Source organism: Terrapene carolina, unplaced genomic scaffold (genome assembly GCF_002925995.2).
Source record: "Terrapene carolina triunguis isolate 2854851 unplaced genomic scaffold, T_m_triunguis-2.0 Scaffold68, whole genome shotgun sequence".
Classification (NCBI taxonomy): Eukaryota; Metazoa; Chordata; order Testudines; family Emydidae; genus Terrapene; species Terrapene triunguis.
The window spans coordinates 6,360,871-6,382,389 of record NW_020664419.1 but is presented as its reverse complement, the minus strand read 5'-3'; the positions used below and the strand labels follow the sequence as shown (position 1 = coordinate 6,382,389).

General features: G+C 46.3%; 1 protein-coding gene across 1 annotated transcript in view; it reads left to right on the top strand.

Annotated features, from left to right (window-relative positions):
* The window catches only part of SFMBT2 (Scm like with four mbt domains 2), a 166,129-nt gene that overhangs the window by 70,263 nt on the left and 74,347 nt on the right, over positions 1-21,519 (top strand). The window contains exon 6 of the mRNA XM_029910851.1: positions 6,571-6,668. Within this exon, the coding sequence (XP_029766711.1) occupies positions 6,571-6,668 (98 nt within the window). The remainder of the gene's footprint in view (positions 1-6,570; positions 6,669-21,519) is intronic.

The following is a 21,519-nucleotide window of genomic DNA, read 5'->3' as shown; positions in this document are numbered from 1 at the left end:
TCCAGAACCTTGCCTGCTTGAGCCAGACACGCTAGCCTGCTGCAACACAGACCCAGGTCTGGCTCATGCCCCCAAAGCTGCAGACTTTAACCAAAAACTGCTCAGCACCCAGACACCCAGCTCCCAATGGGATCCAAACCCCAAATAAATCCGTTTTACTCTGTATAAAGCTTATACGGGGTAAACTCATAAATTGTCCACCCTCTAGAACACTGATAGAGAGATATGCACAGCTGTTTGCTCCCCCAGGTATTAATCACTTACTTTGGGTTTACTAATAAACAAAAGTGATTTTATTAAGTATAAAAGTAGGATTTAAGTGGTTTCAAGTAATAATAGGCAGAACAAAGCAAGTTACCAAGCAAAATAAAACAAAACACACAAGTCTAAGCCTAATACATTAAGAAACTGATTACAGGTAAATCTCACCCTCAGAGATGTTCCAATAAGCTTCTTTCACAGACTAGACTCCTTCCTAGTCTGGACCCAATCTTTTCCCCTGGTACAATCCTTGTCAGTTCCAGCAGACATCTTAGGTGGTAACTAGGGGTTTTCTCATGACTGGGACCCTCTTTATCTTGCTCCACCCCCTTTTATAGCTTTGGCACAAGGCGGGAATCCTTTGTCTCTCTGGATCCCCACCCCTCCTTCTAAATGGAAAAGCACCAGGTTTAGGATGGATTTGAGTATCAGGTAACATGTTCACATGTCCTGTGAGACCCCTAGGCCTGATCTACACTAGGGGTGGGGATCGATCTAAGTTGCGCAACTTCAGCTACATGAGTAACGTAGCCAAAGTCAACGTACTTAGATCTACTTACCGCGGTGTCTTCACTACGGTGAGTCGACTGCTGCCACTCCCCCGTCGACTCTGCCTGCGCCTCTCGCTGAGCTGGAGTACAGGAGTCGATGGGAGAGCGCTCGGGGATCGATTTATTGCGTCTAGACTAAATGCAATAAATCGATCCCCGCTGGATCGACCGTTGCCCGCCGATCCAGTCGGTAGTGAAGACATACCCTTAGTCTCCATTCTTCCGGGGATGGCCCGCACGTACCCTGGAAGGTTTGAAAGTAAACAGAGCCATTTATAACCAATTGTCCTAGTCAATGGGAGCGATCAAGACTCTAAACCACCATTAATGGCCCACACTTTGCATAATTACAATAGGACCTCGGAGTTATACGTCATATTCCTAGTTTCAGATACAAGCAAGATACATTCATACAAAGAGGATGAACACACTCAGTAGATTATAAACTTTGTAATGATACCTTACAAGAGACCTTTTGCATGAAGCGTATTCCAATTACCTCATATTTACACTCATAAGCCTATTTCCATAACTCCATGCATTATGGAGTGCAACGTCACAGCGGGCAGCAATCCGCAACTCAGCGAGTGGAGACTTCGGGCCACACACAAAACTTTAAACGTTCAGGCTGAAATTCCACCAAGGGCAGAGAGGGCCAGCACGAAGTTTGTGTCACCCACTAGTGAGTGTGTGTTATTGGTCCCTATCTCTTATGAGCCACAGAAGATATGAGTCTTCTACAGCTCCTGCTTTGGCTCATACTGTAGTAACTGATGGTTTTAGCTTTGGCGGTCCCCACTTCAATTCTCTTTGCAATGGTCAAGATACCGGCCATCAGGTATGGGCTACTTAAGTCCCAATTAGAGCTCTCTCTGCTGTGATGAATGTCACCCACTGCATGCAGGGCATGTGAATTTTTCCAAGGTGCCAGGTTCCTAGGAGTTAGCATAGCATTACTCCCCTCCTGCATGCTTCCTACGGCGTACAGTATCAGAGCGTCTTTCCTCAGGATCTTCTAAGGGATTCCTCTCCTCATCGGCCCGTGGTCCTCTAGAGGCCATCTCCTCTACGGCACCCCTTAGGTGGTTCAGCAAAGCCCATGGCTAGCCCAGGAAGGCAGTTAACTAATGTGAAGAATGTAGTGAAGAATGCAGACGGGCTGAAGTGAGGATCTTCTTGGGAGATTGTGCCACAGCCAAATCATTGCCAGGACGTTTTCCCTCGCGTTCACCCCAACGGTCCCTTTATTGTCACTCTGTTACGTGACTCCTAGATTTATTCCCTGGTTCCTTCCCAAGGGATTCCATCTGTCCTTGCTCTTTTCACCCTCTGGGTGTGTTGGACGTATGCACCCCCAACTACCTTAGCCAATCTATGCGTATCCTTTCTGGGCCCGATCCTGTGACGTGCCAGCCACCCTTATCTCCCAGTGAGAAGTGAGGGTGCCTGTCACCTCACAGGATCAAGTCCTCAGAGCCTGGTCTTCAGCTGGTGTAAATCAACGTCACACCATTGCAGTCAGTCCCTCCAGGCTATGAACTTCATTTCCTTGTGTGAATATGCCATGTTTTTTCTAAGTTGAATATCAATCTGAAGACTGCAGGTTTGGGTTTCAGCTTGGGTGGCTATTTCAGAGGCAGGCAGGCTGTTTATTACACTGCGTTTCAGGAGTGAGAGTCTGTTCTGTGCAATGCAATGCACAACTCGCATTCCAGGGGAGGTGGGCAAAGGTGACTTTACGCCATCTTTCTGCCCTCCCAAGCCTGGGCTGTCCTGGGTCTGGAGAAGGCCCCTGCGTAACTTTGGGTAGCCCTAGGGACCTGTTTAAGTGATGGCTGCCCTGTGGAGCACAGCATTGCTCAGAATCGAGACAGGCCTACCCCCAAAACACGCCTCCTCCCCCCGTTCCTGGCATGCCCCCTGTGCCAAGGCTTGCAAGGGTGTCCTCAGAAGGCAGCCCTTCTGGCTGTCTGCCACAGTGCCTGCACTAGGGTGGTATCCTTCCCCAGCTGGAATCAGGAATTTGAGCAGTGGTTCTCAAGCTTCCACATAGCGAGCCTCTGAGTGCGACCCCCCCTTATAAATTAAAAACACGGTTTTATATATTTAGCAGCAATATAAATGCTGGAGGCAAAGTGGGGTTTGGGGTGGAGCTCCCCCATGTAATAACCTCTCAACCCCCCGAGGGGTCCCGACCCCCAGTTTGAGAACCCCTGAGTTTGAGGGTCCCCTTAAGTCCATTTATCTGGCACAAAGGAGCTGGGATGGGGCGAGGCTCTGACCCCAGATGAGTTTGGATTCCTGGGATCAGATGCTCATCTGATGTAAATTGGCGCAGCGCCATTGAAATGACACAAGCTCGAAATCTGGCGCACATTTTTGATACAAAGAGAGATTGCCTCATTTCATGCGAACTTGTAGTTAAAGATGAATCGGCAGACATTTTAATTGCTTATTTCTTGTTGCCCTCAACACAAATTGACACGGCACACTTTGTTCAATTGTCTGCAACACTATCACTTAAAGAGAATGCTTTATGCTCTTTTAACGCTGCGATTTAGTGTCCATAAACTTGCCAACATAACTTAACTGCCTCTATCTAATGAAATGCGTTCATAATATCGCTCGCTGGTTATTGCAACTGGGAGATGTGCCAGTTTGAGGCTCATTGAATATGCACCCAAAAATGCAACTGATTTTCACCTACTCAAATGCAAGAATAATAAATGCCACTCGCCTACTCTCGCCCCTACCTCCATTGCAGCTACTGCAGGAAACATAGAATCATAGAATATCAGGGTTGGAAGGGACCTCAGGAGGTCATCTAGTCCAACATAAAACATTGCAGGCCATTAGTAAATATAAAACACAGTAAGAAGCTAAGGAAACACCAGGGGTCAGATCCTCAGCTGGTGTAATGGCATAGCTCCTACACCCGCTGGTGTAATGGCATTGCTCCTACACCAGCGAGGTTCTGGCCCAATAAATCTGCATCTGCAGTGTTGCCAACCCCAAGTGTTTAAAAATCAGAGTCCGGCTCCCAAGAATCATAAGATTGGCTTAAAAACCTTGAGATTTAAAAAAAAAAAAATCATCACTGTTGGGTTCTTTTTATTTGTTTTCTGATTTTTGAGCCTCTAGGGGTCCCGTTTGCAAGCGTTTTTCCAGCAGCTGTCGGAGCCAGAAATGACTTTTTCTTTTCTTAATGAAAACTGAAATTCCCACGTCATCAAATGCCTCCAGGAAGGAAGTCTGTAAGGAAAGAAATATCCTAAGATTCAAAATAAAATCGAGATGGTAACAGTGTTGCGTACCGTGTGCTGGTCTCTGATTGCAAACTGTATATCCCGCAAGATGAAGAGCACTGATTTAGGGATCCAGAAATTCAGCAATTAGTGGCTGCTGGCCTTGGAAGGCTGATCCCTATGCCAAGTGAGAAATCTCCCATTCACCTGGGCCAGAGGCTGCTGAATTGGGTAGTGAGCTATCCCCTGGCTGACAGCTGTCTTTTGCAGATCAATCTGAAGAGGGGCAGGGAGAATCATCTTAGCCTGAAGCTTAACAAATGGAAAATAAAAACAGATGGCTGGGAAGGAATAATAGAGGGGGATGGCCAAACAGTGGCCAAGCATGGAGATGCCCAGAGAGCCTTCCTTTTTACCAACAAACCCCAGGTCCCTTGGCATCCTTGCACTCTCCGAGCAACTCCATTTCAGAGAAGCATTCATTCCCGCCGGCTCTGCGGCGGTGGGTGGGTGGGGAAGGGCTGAAGGTCCCAAGGTTCAGTGATGCTGCATCACTAAAGGCAAGTCTCTTTCCTGCACACGGCCCATCTGCATGGGGCTGACCATGATCCAGCCCCGAATCCTCACGGGGTTATCCTTGCAGGGTGCCAGCTGCCTCTCACACGCTGGGAGTCGAGTGCGGGGGAGAGACTAAAGGAGACTCCCTGCTCTTTGCACAGCATACCTAGGGGCCGGCCAGAATCACAGCCCAGGCAGGATGCTACCAGCAGACCAGGAAGCAGCCTGTGTGGGGCTGCTGTGTATTTCCCCCAGCCACACCGACTCACATGTGGGTGGGATGGGGCAGGGAGTGGGGCAGAGTCATGGCTCCACCCCCCTCAGTGCACCAGCTATGCCAGGGAAGTACGCTGCCCCAGGGATAGGCTTGGCGCCGGGTGAGACCTGGAGGCAGATTGTGACTGTCTGAGACAGTGTCTGCTTCCTGGTCTGCTCCTGGGGCAGTGCAACAGCACATTCCCCCTTGCTTGACTGAACCCTGTGTGAATACATCTTACCTATGTGAGCATTCCCCTTGGCAACGGGGCTGTTCATGCTAGGAAGGGTGGTAGGACTGGGTCACTTTCTTAACGCACCCGAGGGTGAGCAGTGCTTCCAAAAGGAAAGGGACACCTGCCATAACAGGCACCCTGAGTAACAATCGCTTACAAGGTGCTCTTGGTACAGAGGACTCCGGCCGCAATCTGTACTCTAAACAGAGGATCAAAATGTGTGTTCACACTGAAATCCAGACAGGCAAGGAATTAAAAATATAGCCCTAAAAGGTTAACATGTCCCTCTAAGTGCGCTTAAATTCATATGCATACCCTTGATGTCTGTCTGAAGTTGGATAGTTTGATATATAAATACGTCCACTTCCAGTGAGTGATTCTGCAAATCCTGTTTTGATAAGGTCTTAAATCTGCTGAGATCAGAGCATAACATTCCCTTATAGCTTCAATGCTAGGTGAAAACTGTGCTTGCCAATTCCGTCTTTTTTCTTCTTCTCTCCTTCAGAATTGTAAGATGCAGCCGTAAATCTTTGCGGCTGTTATAAGCATAGAATTTCAAATGAAAATTGAGCCAAACGCAGCACTGGTGTACATAACTACACTGACACCATTGGAATTGCACTCTGTTTATTCCTTATCTGGATTCAAGCCTATTCTGTTCATTTCCATTTTAATAATTGTTGCACTCTATCTGTCGATCTCGTAACTTTAAGAGCTTGAGATGAATGTTCTGCAATAACTTGTTGTGTGCTGGATAACAATATGTTTCCTAGAACAGAAGTACAGCCAATATAAAATTCTCCATCACTGTATTGTCCCTACAGTAGATGATTCATAGGCATTTTACTGGAATGAATCACTAAAGGATTTGGTAATATAACTAACGATATTAAATCTATTTAAAGAAGCTGCTGTAGTGTAACTGGATTTCAGTTGTGAAGACTATTTGTTGGGTTGCTATTGTACTCTGATTGTTATATTGACAAGTATGTCTGTGTATAGAGCTGGTTGCAAATTTTTATTTTATTTTTTATAACAGAAAGTGCCTTTTCTACTACCAATGAGAACAGCGTTTATGAGAACATTTCCCTTTTTTTGTCAAAATGTTTCGGCTTTTGCTTGTAAAACCCCAAACAGCAAAAATATCAGTTTTTGACAGCCAAACATAAAACCAGTTCAGTTTTTGGTTTTCAAACTTCAAGTTTTGGCTTTTTGACAAAAAACCTGAAAAGTGTTCATTGTCTTGTTTGTTTTTCTGCAGGAAATAAAGTACATTACTCTCTGGCTCTGTGTGTTAGTGGAGTCATTCTTCTTTGTTGTTTTTACCAGAACTACACAGTACGGGGTATACGCTGCATTGTTGGTTTTACTGGGATTGTGGCGTTACATAGTGTATGAGATTAACATGCTACAGGAGTGTTTGGTCCTTAAACAACTATGTGATTTTTTTTGTTGTTGTTTTAGAAATCTATTCTCTGAAGAATATATCTGAGTGGAAATGCGCTCTGGAAAAATCCCTTAATGATGCAGCAAAGTTTCCTCTTCCAATGGAAGTATTCAAGGTAAAAGAGACCCATTTATTCTTTAATTAGAGAGCCACCAATGAATAAATACATCAGGGAGTGAATAGCATCTTGTATTTAACTCTGCTAGGAGAGTGATGCTCTAGTAGGTCATGCTGCGAAAAGTCACCCGTGAGATTTTTGCATAAGCTGAAATAAAAGGGTTTTGTTGTTGTTCTACAGATTTTCCATTTGGAAAATTGACTCCTTGGAGTCAAAGATTATTATGGGAGTAGGGGGTGCTTGGCATTGTTTTCTCCCTTTTTTAAAGCACATTGCTATGTAAGGCTTGTGCAAAAGACACCACTTATGTCCTACTTATGTCTTCAAAGTAGGGTTTAAGTGGGACTTAGGAACATAGGAATTGCCAGACTGGATCAGACCCAAGATCTATCTAGTCCAGTATCCTGTCTCCAGCGCCAAAGGAAGGTGAAAGAACCCTGCAGTAAGCGGATGTGGGGTAATCTGCCTCCACCCCCACTTAGATCTCATCTTGGTCTGTAATAGCCAGAGATTGGTTTCAGCCCCAAAACACAAGATTTAAAATCCCTTCCAAAAGTCTGTTGTCAGTGATTATGATAACTCTGAATATTCTTGATTTTGCCATATAAATATCCAATCTCTTAAATTCTTGGCCTCAGTTACTTCCAGTGGCAAAGAGTTCCACCTTTTATCAGTTTTGAATTTCCCACCTTTTACTTTAATAGAAGATCCCATTATTCTTGTGTAACGAGACTGGGTGCTTCTGTTCTCCCTATCTACCTTCTCTAGACCATTCATGACTGTGTATACTTTTACCATGTCCCCTCTTATCCATTGTCTTTCTAAGGCGAACTGTCCCAGTCTGTCAGCTTCTCTTCGTAGGAGCCCAGGAGCATTCTTATCACTTGTCTCTAAACTCCTTCCAGTTCTGCAATACCATTTTTTAAGCTGGGTTGACCAGTACAGCACACAGTAGGACCAGGGTTTCAAAGTCCTTATATTGGCCCTCTGCACTATGGTAGGTTTCACCCTATTGTTGGTAAAATCTTTTCAGAAACTCTTAGTTCTTTTTTTGTGTTTATCCCAAGAAGCTGCACGTTCCAGGTCCAATCCAGCTCCCATAGAAGTCAATGGCAACATCCCATTGATTTCAATGAGAGCAAGATCAGATGAGTGAATTTTGTCAGACTGTCTTATGGAGCCCGTTAGCAGGTGTGCACTGCATCTCCTTGCAAATCTTCAGCCTCAGGGGGAGGGATAGCTCAGTGGTTTGAGCATTGGCCTGCTAAACCCAGGGTTGTGAGTTCAATCCTTGAAGGGGGCCACTTGGGGATCTGGGGCAAAATCAGTACTTGGTCCTGCTAGTGAAGGCAGCAGGCTGGACTTGATGACCTTTCAAGGTCCCTTCTAGTTCTAGGAGATAGGATATTTCCATTAATAAATTAATCCCTTCCTTCATCATTGCATAGTCCTCTGCTTCCTATTCGCCAAGCATTTTAAATATAGGTTTCATCATTACTCTCTATGGGAGTGGAATTCACCACTGTGCAGCGAGTCAGTACAAGGCCAGTGCATCACTCACATCCTACTGCATCCCCAAAATAGGGGTTACATGGGCACTAAGCAATTACAGATGTCTGGCGCTGGCCCCTTACACAGGGTTGACTTTTACTCTGTTGTTGGTGATGTTAGGAAGGGTAGTTAAGGAATGGAATAAGCTTCCCAGAGAGGTTGTGGAATCCCCATCACTGGAAGTTTTTAAAAACAAGTTGGACAAACCTATCAGGGATGATCTAGGTTTATTTTGTCCTGCCTCAGCGCAGAGGGCTGGACTAGATGACCTCTTAAGATCCCTTCCAATTCTTCATTTCTATAATTTTGTGGCACTTTAAGACTAACAGAAGTATTGGGAGCATAAGCTTTCGTGGGTAAGAACCTCTTCAGATGCAAGAAGCTTCTTAAAGGTGCCACAGGACCCTCTGTTGCTTTTTACAGATTCAGACTAACACGGCTACCCCTCTGATTCTATAATTCTGTGTCCTTTAAGGAACCCCTGGTTTATATTTTATTTATTTGCTAGGAAAGACAGCCACTTTGTGCTTTTCTGCTGACAATAACACCTAGCTCTTGTATAGCACTTTTCATCGGTAGATCTCCAGGCACTTTACAAAGGAGGACAGTATAATTATCCCCATTTTACAGCTCAAGAGACTGAGGCAGTGAGAGGGGATATGACTTGCCAAAGATGTCACAGCAGGACAGTGACAGAGCCAGGAATAGAAGCCAGATCTCGTGAGTCCCAGGCTCTACCCACTAGATCACTCTCCCTGCCCAATCTCCCATCCTTTATTTTCACTTTCCAAAGACAGGTGCAGCCAACTCCCTAGGAAGGGTTATGGGCTCTGTGGTCCAACTAAGAAGCACTTTAATTAGAACAATTTTATTCAAAACTCTCTGGGTGAAATCCACATCTGGCAGAGGGCTAATGCAAAGCCCGTGCTCATTGAAGTCCCATTTATGCCCTATTTTGAGACTATAACCAGCACGTAAGGGATGCATAAGCCTCGCGTTGGCTGTCTGCACAAAGGTGATGTCCAGACACTGTCCCCATATTACTAATGATTCTGAGTATACACTTTCTATTTCATTTATCTGTTTCAAGGTCAAACCATGGTGGTGCTAGGATTAGACCACAAAGAGGTGATGCTGATACTTAATTTCGATTCCTGATCATATTCCATGTTTGAAAGAGTTCAGAATATTCCTGGCAAGGCACAAAAAAAGCTTTTTTGAATGTACTCCTTCTGGCTGTGGGATCCTCTCTTCTCAGCGTGCAAACTTATGTCCGCTTACTTGCATGATGGCATCAGGACTGTGTTTTTAGACTCAGTGAGTCCCACTTTTAAGGTGCCTTGTGGTGGGAGATTGCTGGGCTGCTTATCTGTTAAGAGGAAAGAGCAGCGCAAAGCACAGTGAATCGACTAAGATGAGCATTACTTTGGGACTGAACACGAAGAAAGGCAAAAAGCACAGGTGCTTTTTGTTTCGTCAAACCAAATCCGGGGTGAGGTTCAGCTCAGCCCTGTCTTCTCCAAGCCCCTGATTCTGGGCATCTATTCATAGAATCGTAGAATATCAGGGTTGGAAGGGACCTCAGGAGGTCATCGAGTCCAACCCCCTGCTCAAAGCAGGACCAACACCCACTAAATGGTGGGGGGGTTGGATAAATATTTCTGCTCCGGGCCCATTTCTTGTTTCAATTGCAAATGAGTAAAGCACAGAGTGGTTTTTGTTTTGCTTTGAAAACGTCACCATCAGTCAGGCACCTGCTTTGCAAAACCAGAGAGACTCATGTCTGTGTCTCATTTTATGTCAGTCTCCAAAACTGGGGATGAGAGGCAACATTTGACTGCAAGGGGCCAGGTCAGAGTAGCTCTGTTGAGTCACTTATGTCAGTGAAGTTACTCCACTGGTGACCAGCTGATGATCTGGCTTAGGTTCTGATTTGGGGTCCATTTCTGCTTCCGTGAGTCAATTGCAGAACTCCCATTGATTTCAGCAGGAGCAGTATTTTGAAGCCTATCTTGGTTCTTCCCCCTCCCATCCATTATTTTCCTTTGGTTTTATTTGATTACTATTATTTTAAAATAATGGCTGAAATCCTGGCCCCTCTGAACTCAATGGGGAGTTTTTCCATTCACTTCATTGGAGCTGGGATTTCATGACACATGGGTATGAGGACAAGATGAACCTGGCTGACAAAAGCTTGCATTTCATTTACTCAGCCAATAGGTCCAGATAGTGCCCATCTATAAAAAGGGAAATAAAAACAACCCAGGAAACTACAGACCAGTTAGTTTAACTTCTGTGCCAGGGAAGATAATGGAGCAAGTAATTAAGGAAATCATCTGCAAACACTTGGAAGGTGGTAAGGTGATAGGGAACAGCCAGCATGGATTTGTAAAGAACAAATCATGTCAAACCAATCTGATAGCTTTCTTCAATAGGATAACGAGTCTTGTGGATAAGGGAGAAGCTGTGGATGTGGTATACCTAGACTTTAGTAAGGCATTTGATACGGTCTCGCATGATATTCTTATCGATAAACTAGGCAAATACAATTTAGATGGGGCTACTATAAGGTGCGTGCATAACTGGCTGGATAACCGTTCTCAGAGAGTTGTTATTAATGGTTCCCAATCCTGCTGGAAAGGCATAACGAGTGGGGTTCCGCAGGGGTCTGTTTTGGGACCGGCTCTGTTCAATATCTTCATTAACGACTTAGATATTGGTATAGAAAGTACGCTTATTAAGTTTGCGGATGATACCAAACTGGGAGGGATTGCAACTGCTTTGGAGGACAGGGTCCTAATTCAAAATGATCTGGACAAATTGGAGAAATGGTCTGAGTTAAACAGGATGAAGTTTAACAAAGACAAATGCAAAGTGCTCCACTTAGGAAGAAAAAATCAGTTTCACACATACAGAATGGGAAGAGACTGTCTAGGAAGGAGTACGGCAGAAAGGGATCTAGGGGTTATAGTGGACCACAAGCTAAATATGAGTCAACAGTGTGATGCTGTTGCAAAAAAAGCAAACATGATTCTGGGATGTATTAACAGGTGTGTTGTGAGCAAGACACGAGAAGTCATTCTTCCGCTCTACTCTGCTCTAGTTAGGCCTCAGCTGGAGTATTGTGTCCAGTTCTGGGCACCGCATTTCAAGAAAGATGTGGAGAATTGGAAAGGGTCCAGAGAAGAGCAACAAGAATGATTAAAGGTCTTGAGAACATGACCTATGAAGGAAAGCTGAAAGAATTGGGTTTGTTTAGTTTGGAAAAGAGAAGACTGAGAGGGGACATGATAGCAGTTTTCAGGTATCTAAAAGGGTGTCATAAGGAGGAGGGAGAAAACTTGTTCACCTTAGCCTCTGAGGATAGAACAAGAAGCAATGGGCTTAAACTGCAGCAAGGGAGGTCTAGGTTGGACATTAGGAAAAAGTTCCTAACTGTCAGGGTGGTTAAATACTGGAATAAATTGCCTAGGGAGGTTGTGGAATCTCCATCTCTGGAGATATTTAAGAATAGGTTAGATAAATGTCTATCAGGGATGGTCTAGACAGTATTTGGTCCTGCCATGCGGGCAGGAGACTGGACTCGATGAGCTCTCGAGGTCCCTTCCAGTCCTAGAGTCTATGAATCTATGAATCTATGAAACTCCTTCATTCAAAACATACCGAGCCTGATCCTCCTGTCCTACGTTGCTTTTATGCTGGTTTAACTTCATCGGCGTTACTCCTGATTTACACCAGCATAAGGATGTGGAGGATCAGGCCCATTGTCTAAATGTCTGGCACAAAAATCTTTTAATTAAGCAATAAGGCCTCAGCGTTTGTGCGGTTTGAAAATGTCCTGCCACTGGTGGGGACTTGGGCATGAACTAAAAAAAGCCAGCAGCTGCCCCAGCTGATGATGGGTTCATCTGCTCTTGTGAGCTAAGCAGTGTCTGACTTGGCCGCTCCTTAGATGAGAGACCTCCAAGGAAAACCTGAGATACTCAAAAATGTGGTGGTGGTGATCCAGAAGGTGGTGGTCTTCACTGAAAGTCAGAGGAGAACTAATTCCTCCCCATGGTGCAACAGGGCTCCGTGGGGCTATAGCTGTCATCTGTTAAATGAGCTGTAAAACAGAGATCATGCAATTGTTAAAGATCCGGGGGCATTTTTGCAAAAGTGTAAGTGTCTACTCTGCTGGACTCGGTAAATTCCGGTTTGGGTAATTATATTCCATCGATTCTGATCCAGCAAAGCATTTAAGCACGTCTTTAACTTTAAGCACACACGTAATCCAGTTGAAGTCAATGCTTAAAGTTAAGGTCATTCGTAAGTGTTTTGCAGGATTGGGGTCTAAATTACTTTTGCAGTTTCAGTTGCGCACATATGGACGGCGGGTGAATGACCTGTTGGGGGAGACTAGCCCCTGTCCCACCCGCTGCCCGAGGTCCCTCCCCTATCACCCCCACCTCGCCTGCTGGAGCCCAGAGCACCCCCACGGTAGCCGCTGGCCCCCCAGGCCACCCAAGCGCCCCCAGCCCTGGAGCGCCAGGTGGGCGGCTTGATCCCAGCGCCCCCAACCTCAGCCCCAGAGTGCCGGGTGGGTGAGCAGTATGGCCAAAGCGCCCCCAATCCCTTCCCCAAAGCACCAGATGTTGCGGCGTAGCCGCAGCGCCCCCAGCCCTGGAGCGCTGGGTGGGCGGGGCAGCTCCAGTGCCCCGAGCACCGGGCCTTACGAGCACTGGCCTCAGCCTGCCAGCCCCAACCTCTGGGCTACAGGAGAGCGGGAAGGGAACTGGAAACAAGCAGGAAGAGACCTGGGGGCGGAGCATGGGCTGGGCCACACCAGGCTGTTTAGGGAGGCTGAGCCTCCCCCAGCCTATGATATCCACCACCCATGTCAGTCTCCAGAGGAAGAATAGAGCCATTGTTGCACTTTGCAACCTAATTCCAGAGCGATGCTTGCCATTCTGTGGTTGGTAAAGTGACTCCTGTACGTATGGGTCAGATCAACTCCCATTACATTCAACGGCAAAACTTCCTCTGTCTTCAGTGGGGCAGGAGCAGGCTGTAATTGGGGCCTCATACGCCATTGACTTGCCCCTGGTGTCATCCGTGCACACAAGTACAATAATATTAATAACTACTAGCTCTTATACGACACTCCATCCGGCCGTCAGTTCCAAACTGCTTTACAAAGGAGGGCAGTGCCATTATCGCCATTTTACTGTTGGGGAAATTGAGGCACAGAGAGGGGAAATGACTTGCCTAGGTCACCCAGCAGGCCAGTGGCAGAGCCAGTACAAGAACTCAGGCATCCCTATGCAGTGTTCTATTCACTAGGCAACACTGCCTCTCTATTGCAAGTAGGGTGAAAAATATTACCCTTTCCTATCTGGTGACGTTTTACATGCGTCTTGTACTGTCATTTGGCACAGATATTGCATGTGGTTTGTAAAATGCTATGGGATCCTTTGGGAGGAAACGGATATAACTGCTAGTGAATATTCTGAGTGTTTTACTACTAAATGTAGTGCTTGGCAAGCCACAGCTCCTAGAACAGGCTGTATAAAGAAGTTTTATACTGCTCTAATACAAATAATAATAAATAATCTAACCCAGTGTTTCTCAAACTGGGGTCGCCGCTTGTGTAGGGAAAGCCCCTGGCGGGCCAGGCCGGTTTGTTTACCTGCCCTGTCTGCAGGTCCGGCCAATCGCAGCTCCCACTGGCCGCGGTTCGCTGCTCCGGGCCAGTGGGAGCTGCTGGAAGCGGCGCGGGCTGAGGGACATACTGGCCACCGCTTCCAGCAGCTCCCATTGGCCTGCAGCGGCGAACCGCGGCCAGTGGGAGCCGCGATCAGCCGGGCCTGTGGACGGGGCAGGTAAACAAACCGGCCCAGCCCGCCAGGGGCTTTCCCTACACAAGCGGCGACCTCAGTTTGAGAAACACTGATCTAACCCCTTTGTGCCTCAGATTCTCCACGTGTAACTTGGGACAGTAGCACCAGTATTGCTCTTTCCGCATTCGTGCATGCTGACAGCTGAGCCTGCAAATAGTCTATGAGTACCTATCTGGAGAGGAGATTCTGGATGCTAGCTGGCTCTTTAATCTGGCAGACAAAGACACAACAAGATCCAACAGCTGGAAGCTGAAGCTAGACAAATTCAGACAAGAAATAACTCACACGTTATTAACGGTGATGCAAATTAGCCGCAGAAACATTTTGCCTAGGGATATGTTGGGTTCTCGTCACTTAAAGTCTTTGGGGAAGACACACACACACACACACACACACACACACACACACACATGTACATTGTCCCAGAACGACAACAGTTTATACCACTGTAGGATCTGCCCCTTTTTCTCAAGATGGGATATATTTTAAATGGAGATGCAGTAGCCCAACTGGAAGTTACTGGGTTTAATGCAGGAATTACTGGGTGAAATTTTACCATCTGTGTTATGCAGGAAGTCAGGCTAGTTGATCATAAAGGTCCCTTCTGGCCTTAAAATCTATGAGTGCTAAAAATGAAGCCCCTTTAAAAGTCACATCCAATCTGTAGAGTTTGGATAAAATGATGGATGAGCATCAGATGCAAAGTACTAGAAGTGTTTAAAAATGGGGGAGAGAGAGATTATTTAGGTTGGGGCAGGCTGCTGGAATTTATTTATTTAAAACTTTTAAATGATTTGGATTCATCAAATTATGCACGTAGCTAGACCACAGTAACTGGACGGTCTTATTCCTGCTCCCCTTGGGCTTCTACCCCAGACCTTCCAATTGTTGGTTATACTCACTCGCTGCATGTTAGATCGTCTGGGGCAGGTACCATCTCTTCTATGTGTATGTGCAGCACCTTGCACAGTGGGTCCCTGATTCTGATTGGGGTCTTCGGACACTACCACTGTCCCAGCAATGGTAATAATCAATACCTTGGGTAATGGGATGAAGTTTTAAGAAAGTTTTAGGCTTCAGAGTCTCCTAAGGCCAGGAGTGGAAGCACCACCCCTTATAATGAGAGCTGGTTGAAAAAAATCCAAAATCTGGACTTTCAGTGTCACTTTTAGTTAGAATTTAAATGTTTTTAAAATGGGTAAAAAATGAATATTTTTTTCCCCTTTTTCCAATTTTATGGCATTTTTCTTCCAGAGTTTGACCAAAAAAGGTGCAAAATTATCCCAACACTTGTCATGATGATCTGATCATTTCAATTTGGTTTTTTGACCAGCTCTTCTTGAGAAGTTGAAAAGTAAGCGAGACCCAGTTTAGGGTCTGGAGGGGGACAGTCCTGGATGGAAGAAGGGGACGGACTAGATGACCTAATAGGTTTTTCCTTCTCCGACTCCCGTAATAGCTGGGCATGTGTTGCCGCCGCTGGTTAAAGCGGACGTGCTTTGGTTTAACTTAGAAGCCGAACTTGAATGTAAGCATTTCCCTGCTCCCCAAGCGCTGATTGCTTGGCTGGCGTTTGCGATGCATGCTGTGCGTTAATAACCTGCTCGTCGCCATTTTGCTACAGCCTGCCAGGTTGTTTATACTCCATCTGTTCCTTCGCATCCATAACTCTCATCAGCCTTCTGGTGGGATCCTTAACTTCCTGACTGCTATTTGCATGGCTGCGCTACGCTTTGCATAGACTCACCCTGCTAATCCCTTACATTTGATCCGCTTCTGTCTGAGCTCCTTCAATCTCTTTATCTTCGTATGTAATTTGGCTAGGGCCCTTCCAAATTCATGGTCCATTTTGGTCAATTTCATGGTTGTAGGATTTTAAAATGGTAAATTTCCTGATTTCAGCTATGTAAATCTGAAATTTCACAGTGTTGAAATTGTAGGGATCCTGAGCCAAAAAGGAGTTGTGGGGGGGGTTGCAAGGTTATTGGGGGGGTGTTGTTGCAGTACTGCTACCCTTACTTCTGCGCTGCTGGCGGCAGCGCTGCCTTCAGAGCTGGGCAGCTGGAGAGCAGTGGCTGCTGGCTGGGAGCTTAGCTCTGAAGGCAGAGCCACCACTAGCAGCGCAGAAGTAAGGCTGGCACGGTATGGTATTGCCACCCTTACTTCTCTGCTGTGGCCTGCAGAGCTGGGCCTTCATTCAGCGGCGGCCACTCTCCAGCTGCCCAGCTCTGAAGGCAGCAGCGCAGAAGTAAGTGTGGCATAGTATGGTATTGCCACCCTTACTTTTGTGCTGCTGCTGGCAGGGCGCTGCCAGCAGCTGCCGCTCTCCGGCTGCTCTCTGGCCAACAGCTGCTGCTCTCTGGCCGCCCAGCTCTGAAGCAGTGCAGATGTAAGGGTGGCAATACTGTGACCCCCCCCCCCCAAATAACCTTGCGACCCCCCTGCAACTCCCTTTTGGATCAGGACCCCCAGTTTGAGAAACACTGGTCTCCCCCATGAAATCTGTATAGTATAGGGTAAAAGCACACAAAAGACCAGATTTCAGGGTCCGTGACGCCTTTTTCATGGCTGTGAATTTTGTAGGGCCCTAAATAGTGTGATTAGCCATATCTTAAAGAGCCTTATCAACTTGCAACCCTTCACCCCTTCCAGGAGCAAGGTTGGCTTTGTAGCTAAGGCACTGGACTGTGACTCAAGAGATGTGGGTTTCAGTTCCTGCATCTGCCATAGGCTTCTTGTGGAACCCTGGACAAGTCTCTTAACCTCTCTATGGCTCAGTTCTTACAGATGGGGATAATAACACATCCCTACCTAAATGCATTAATATTTGTGAGGCACCCAGATGCAGTGGGGATGGGAGCCATGTAAGTACCCCTCCCCCTGGCTTTGCTTTTTAACACACACCCTTTTGTTTTACTAATGAACATCAGTGGTTGCTCAGCCAGCCAGAGGTTAGTGGGGTGGAATGGCCTAATGTACTGCTGATAGAATGGGGCCAGGGGAAATTCCAGAGTTCAGTCTCTGACACTGACTTGCTGTTTGTTCTTGGCCATGTCACTAGTGCACACATTTTCTGACTGGGATGCTTAACAGTGAGCACCTAGAACCAGATTCTTCTCCTAGTTACAGTGGTGTAAATTTGGAGTAAAGCCATTGACTTCAGTGGACTTACTCTGATTTATGAGATAAATGAGAGCAGAATCTGGCCCTTAACTATAGATGTAATCATCTAAATAAGGGACTTGATTGCCAATGATGCTGAACACCCACAGCTCCCATTGATGTTAGCTTCTAACCTCACTTACTCTGCTGTGTCCCATTAACTTCAGCAGAGTTACTCCTGATTTACACCTTTAGAGGTGAGGGAAGAATTGGCCCAAATGAGTAGCTGTGAAAGCTCAATACATTTTAAAAGTCCTGCTACTTACCCAGATACCTAAATATGGATTTGGGGGCCTCGTTTTAGACACTCTAGTTAGAAAACTTTGGCAGGAATTTCTGTGCATCTCAACTTTCCCATCTGTAAAATGGGGATAATACGTATTACATAGCGAGGATTCATTAGTGAATGGCTGTAAAGTGATTGGGTTGGCTGGAGGTTCCTAACCCTCTACTTTTGCTTGAAGGCAGTAACATGTATGTAGGTGAGAGTCTTTTTAACTCTTGCTCTACTTTCTGCGTTTCCACCATCCAGAAAAATCCTAGAACCTGGGAGTGAGGGAATATTTGCCTGGCTGCATTTTATGCCATCTGCATCAGGCAGAGGGATAAGGCAAAGGTGCTTTGTATTTCAGAGTTAGAATGGCTACTCTGCAATGTGGCTGTTTCTATGGTAACTATTTTTTATTGAACAGGGGACGCCTAAAATACCGAAGACTAAATTCGGCCCTCAGATGTAGGCATAGGGCTTCCATGGATTTCGAGTCACACATCAGAGGGCAGAATTGGGTTCAGATAGCTTAACAGTTACTTCTGCTGGGGAGGGGGGGGGTCATAATATCTCGAATGATTTCCCCCTCCCACACTAAATTTTAGTGTTTTCCCAGCACTGCCTGTCCAACCAGCAAGCCCCAGCTTCTGCTGTCTCTTTTCCCCTGAATGTGTCCTCATGGAAATGTCTCCATGTTTAGAAAAGGAAGTTGAATTGCAAACAAGCCCAATTCATGTGGAAATAAAGCAGGGGACTGCATTTGGGAGGGCTCTTTTTTGTTAATTAAAAAGAAAGGCATGATTCCTGTGGAGACAGCTTAGAGATCCTTCTTATCACATTTCCTTCTGTCCTGAACTGAACATCACACATGAACTGTCTGCTTAAAATTAGACTATTGGAAACACCCAGTTCCCAGGGGCACTGAGGAAAACATTGGGAGGAACATATTATTGAAAAGTCAGAACAAAAAATACGATCCGTGATCAAAAAATACAATTCGTGATCTAATTCCGCCCCTCCCTCCAAGCAGCATAAACCAAGGCGAGGTTTTATTGAAGGCCTAAAAAGTTAGGTCAACCTAACTTTCACTGGTGTGTGAAAAAGCCACACCCCTGAGTGACGTAGTTAAGCTGAGCTTACCCCCGGTGTAGACAGCGCTAGGTTGACGGAAGAATTTTTTCGTCGACTTAGGTACTGCCTCTCATGGAGGGGGATTAACGACAATGATGGGAGAACCCCTGCCATTGTGGTAGTGGAGGGATAGCTCAGTGGTTTGAGCAGTGGTCTTCTAAACCCAGGGTTATGAATTCAATCCTTGAGGGGGCCACTTAGGAATCTGGGGCAAAATCAGTACTTGGTCCTGCTAGTGAAGGCAGGGGGCTGGACTCAATGACCTTTCAATGTCCCTTCCAGTTCTCTGAGATAGGTATTTATTTGTTACATTGGTCCAGCTGTAGTTGTGCCTCTGTAGCAATAAAGTACAGACACAGCTGAAGTCTTTAGTGTTTTACACCAGTGCAACTGGTGGAAGGGAGAGAAGAATCAGGCTCATCATTTGTTTACTCATTTTTGTTCAGTGTGGAGGTCATCCTGGATCCAGTCACTTTGGCGATGTTCAATATCAAAACCCAGTTCTGAGTTCCGCAATTGGCCCCATCTTCATGCTGGACCCTGAATCAAAGCCCTGGATCTGAATAGCCCAGAGCTTGGGAGTGTTTGAAATCAGAAGCTGAATTTTGCATTTTGAACTCATCTCTAGCTCGCTGTATAAACTGCTGGATCCATTATTCCCAACGCTAGGCCAAACTGTGGTTTATAATTGTATGCAGGTAGCAGCAGAAAGGACTGTGAATGTGGTTGTGTATTTGCAGAATGGGTGCACTCCTCAAAATTTGTGGGAGCAGCTACAGTAGCCAGCTCAAAATACGGCTTTGAGTAACATTTTAAAACTGCCTAAGTGGCTTAGGTGCTTAAGTCCCAGTTTCAAAAGTGATTTAGGAGCTTACATCTTTCAACAAGAATTAGACACCCAAGTGCCTAATGGCTAGATTTCCAAAGGTATTTAGGCATCTACAAAAGTGCCTAAGTGAATTAGGCTTCTTACACCCATTGAAAGTCACTGACTTTCAATGGGAGTCAGGCACTTAGTGTTTACAAAAGTGCTTTAGCAGGTTAAGTGCCTAATTCCCATTGGAGGTCCCATTGGACAGTGACTTCCAATGGGCATTAGGAGTCTAACTTACTTAGGCACTAAATCGTTTAGGCTCCTGTTATAAGGGTAGGGGCTACTTGCAGCATTCGAACTGAGTGGTAATAAACCCTACTTTCAATGTGAGTGAGTGACTGGATCCAGGATTATCTCCACAATGAACAGGTGGGGACACCAAGGAGCAAATTACTTAATTCCTAAAGAAGAGGACTGGGCGTTTGGACTCCTGGGTTCTGTTCCCAATTCAGTCAGTGACTTGGTGTGGGACAGGTGACTGATCACTTCGCCTCTCACACCATCGAATCCTGCAGCTCTGTGGGCATGAAAACCAGGGATTATACTGCATGTAAATGCAGAGAGGCTTGGTTAGCTAATGATTGCAAAGCAATCTGAGATCCTCCGCTGAGAGGTGCTGCGGCAGCGTGTGTCATAGTAAAGGGCAGCCCACTGTTATGATGATTACTCAAACGTAGCTGTTGACTGCCATCTTTCCAACAACGCAAAAAGCACGTTGGAAGATCTGCAATTGCATCTGCTGTGCTCGCCCTAGACGCCAGCGAGAACGCGGTTCAGTTTAATTGCTCTTGAGATTCTCGGTGAGATTCATTACAGCTCTGGCTACTCCCGAGGTGGCCCAGACTGTAGATGACAGGCTTTCTTTCGTTCAGCAGAGGTTCTGTAATTTGCCCTTCATAACTCAGGAACGCTGTTGTAGGCCGTAATCGCTTACGTTAGAGATCGTGCCCCTTCGAATGAGCTACTGCTGTGCTTGTACCATGTTAATTCTCTGGGCTCAGGCTGCTGAGGAGAAATTGCGCTTGGCGGGAAAGAACTTTGCAGCATCTTAGTGGGTTAGCGGTTCCACCCCTCCCCCTCCCCGCTGCACCCCTCTTCTGTGGTTAACGCTGAGGGGGCGTTTCTGTTCTAAGCCCTATATACAGGCCATATAACTTGGTGGGCCAAATCCTCAGCTATCTAGTTCCATTACAGTCCGTGGGGCGAGCAATTGCTCAGCCGCAGGAGTAAAGATTCACAGTCTGGCTCATACATTAAATGAGGGGAATAAAATGTTGGAAACTGCCAAAGACATCTTCGCGCCCGCCCCCCCCTTCTTGGGCCAGGTTCTGATAGCCGTGGTCACCTTGAGTAGATAGCTGTGAGAGGTGAAGTGACCAGTCACCTGTCCCACACCAAGTCACTGACTGAATTGGGAATAGAACCCAGGAGTCCAAATGCCCAGTCCCCTTCTTTGGGAATTACGTAATTTTCTCCTTGGTGTCCCCACCTGTTCATTGTGGAGATAATCCTGGATCCACTCACTCACTCGCTTTGAAAGTGTTTATTATCCACACCCAGTCTGGATTCTGCAAGTGGCCCCTACCTTTATAACAGACCCTGAATCAAAGCCCTGGATCTGACTAGCCCAGCGTTTGTGAGGTGTGCCAGCTCCCCCGGACTGCTGGCAGCTTCCCTCACGCCTCAGCTCAAGCATGTGCTTTGGATTCTTAACTGTTGAACCTTGTGAAATAATAATAAAGGGCCAGATTTTGCCACCCTTCATCACCTTGGTGTCCGGTGTGCGCCTGGGACAGCATAACGATGGGCCATCTCTCACTCGGGGCAGACTCCAAAGGCGAAGCCAGACACAGGGCGGGAGAGGAAACAGAGACATGAAGTCACTTGCCCAAGGTAACCCAGCCGAGCCAGGAATTAAAAACCAGTCTCCCGAGTTGCGGCAGAGTGCCCGATCTGCTAGCCTTCACTGCTTTCCAGGAAGCG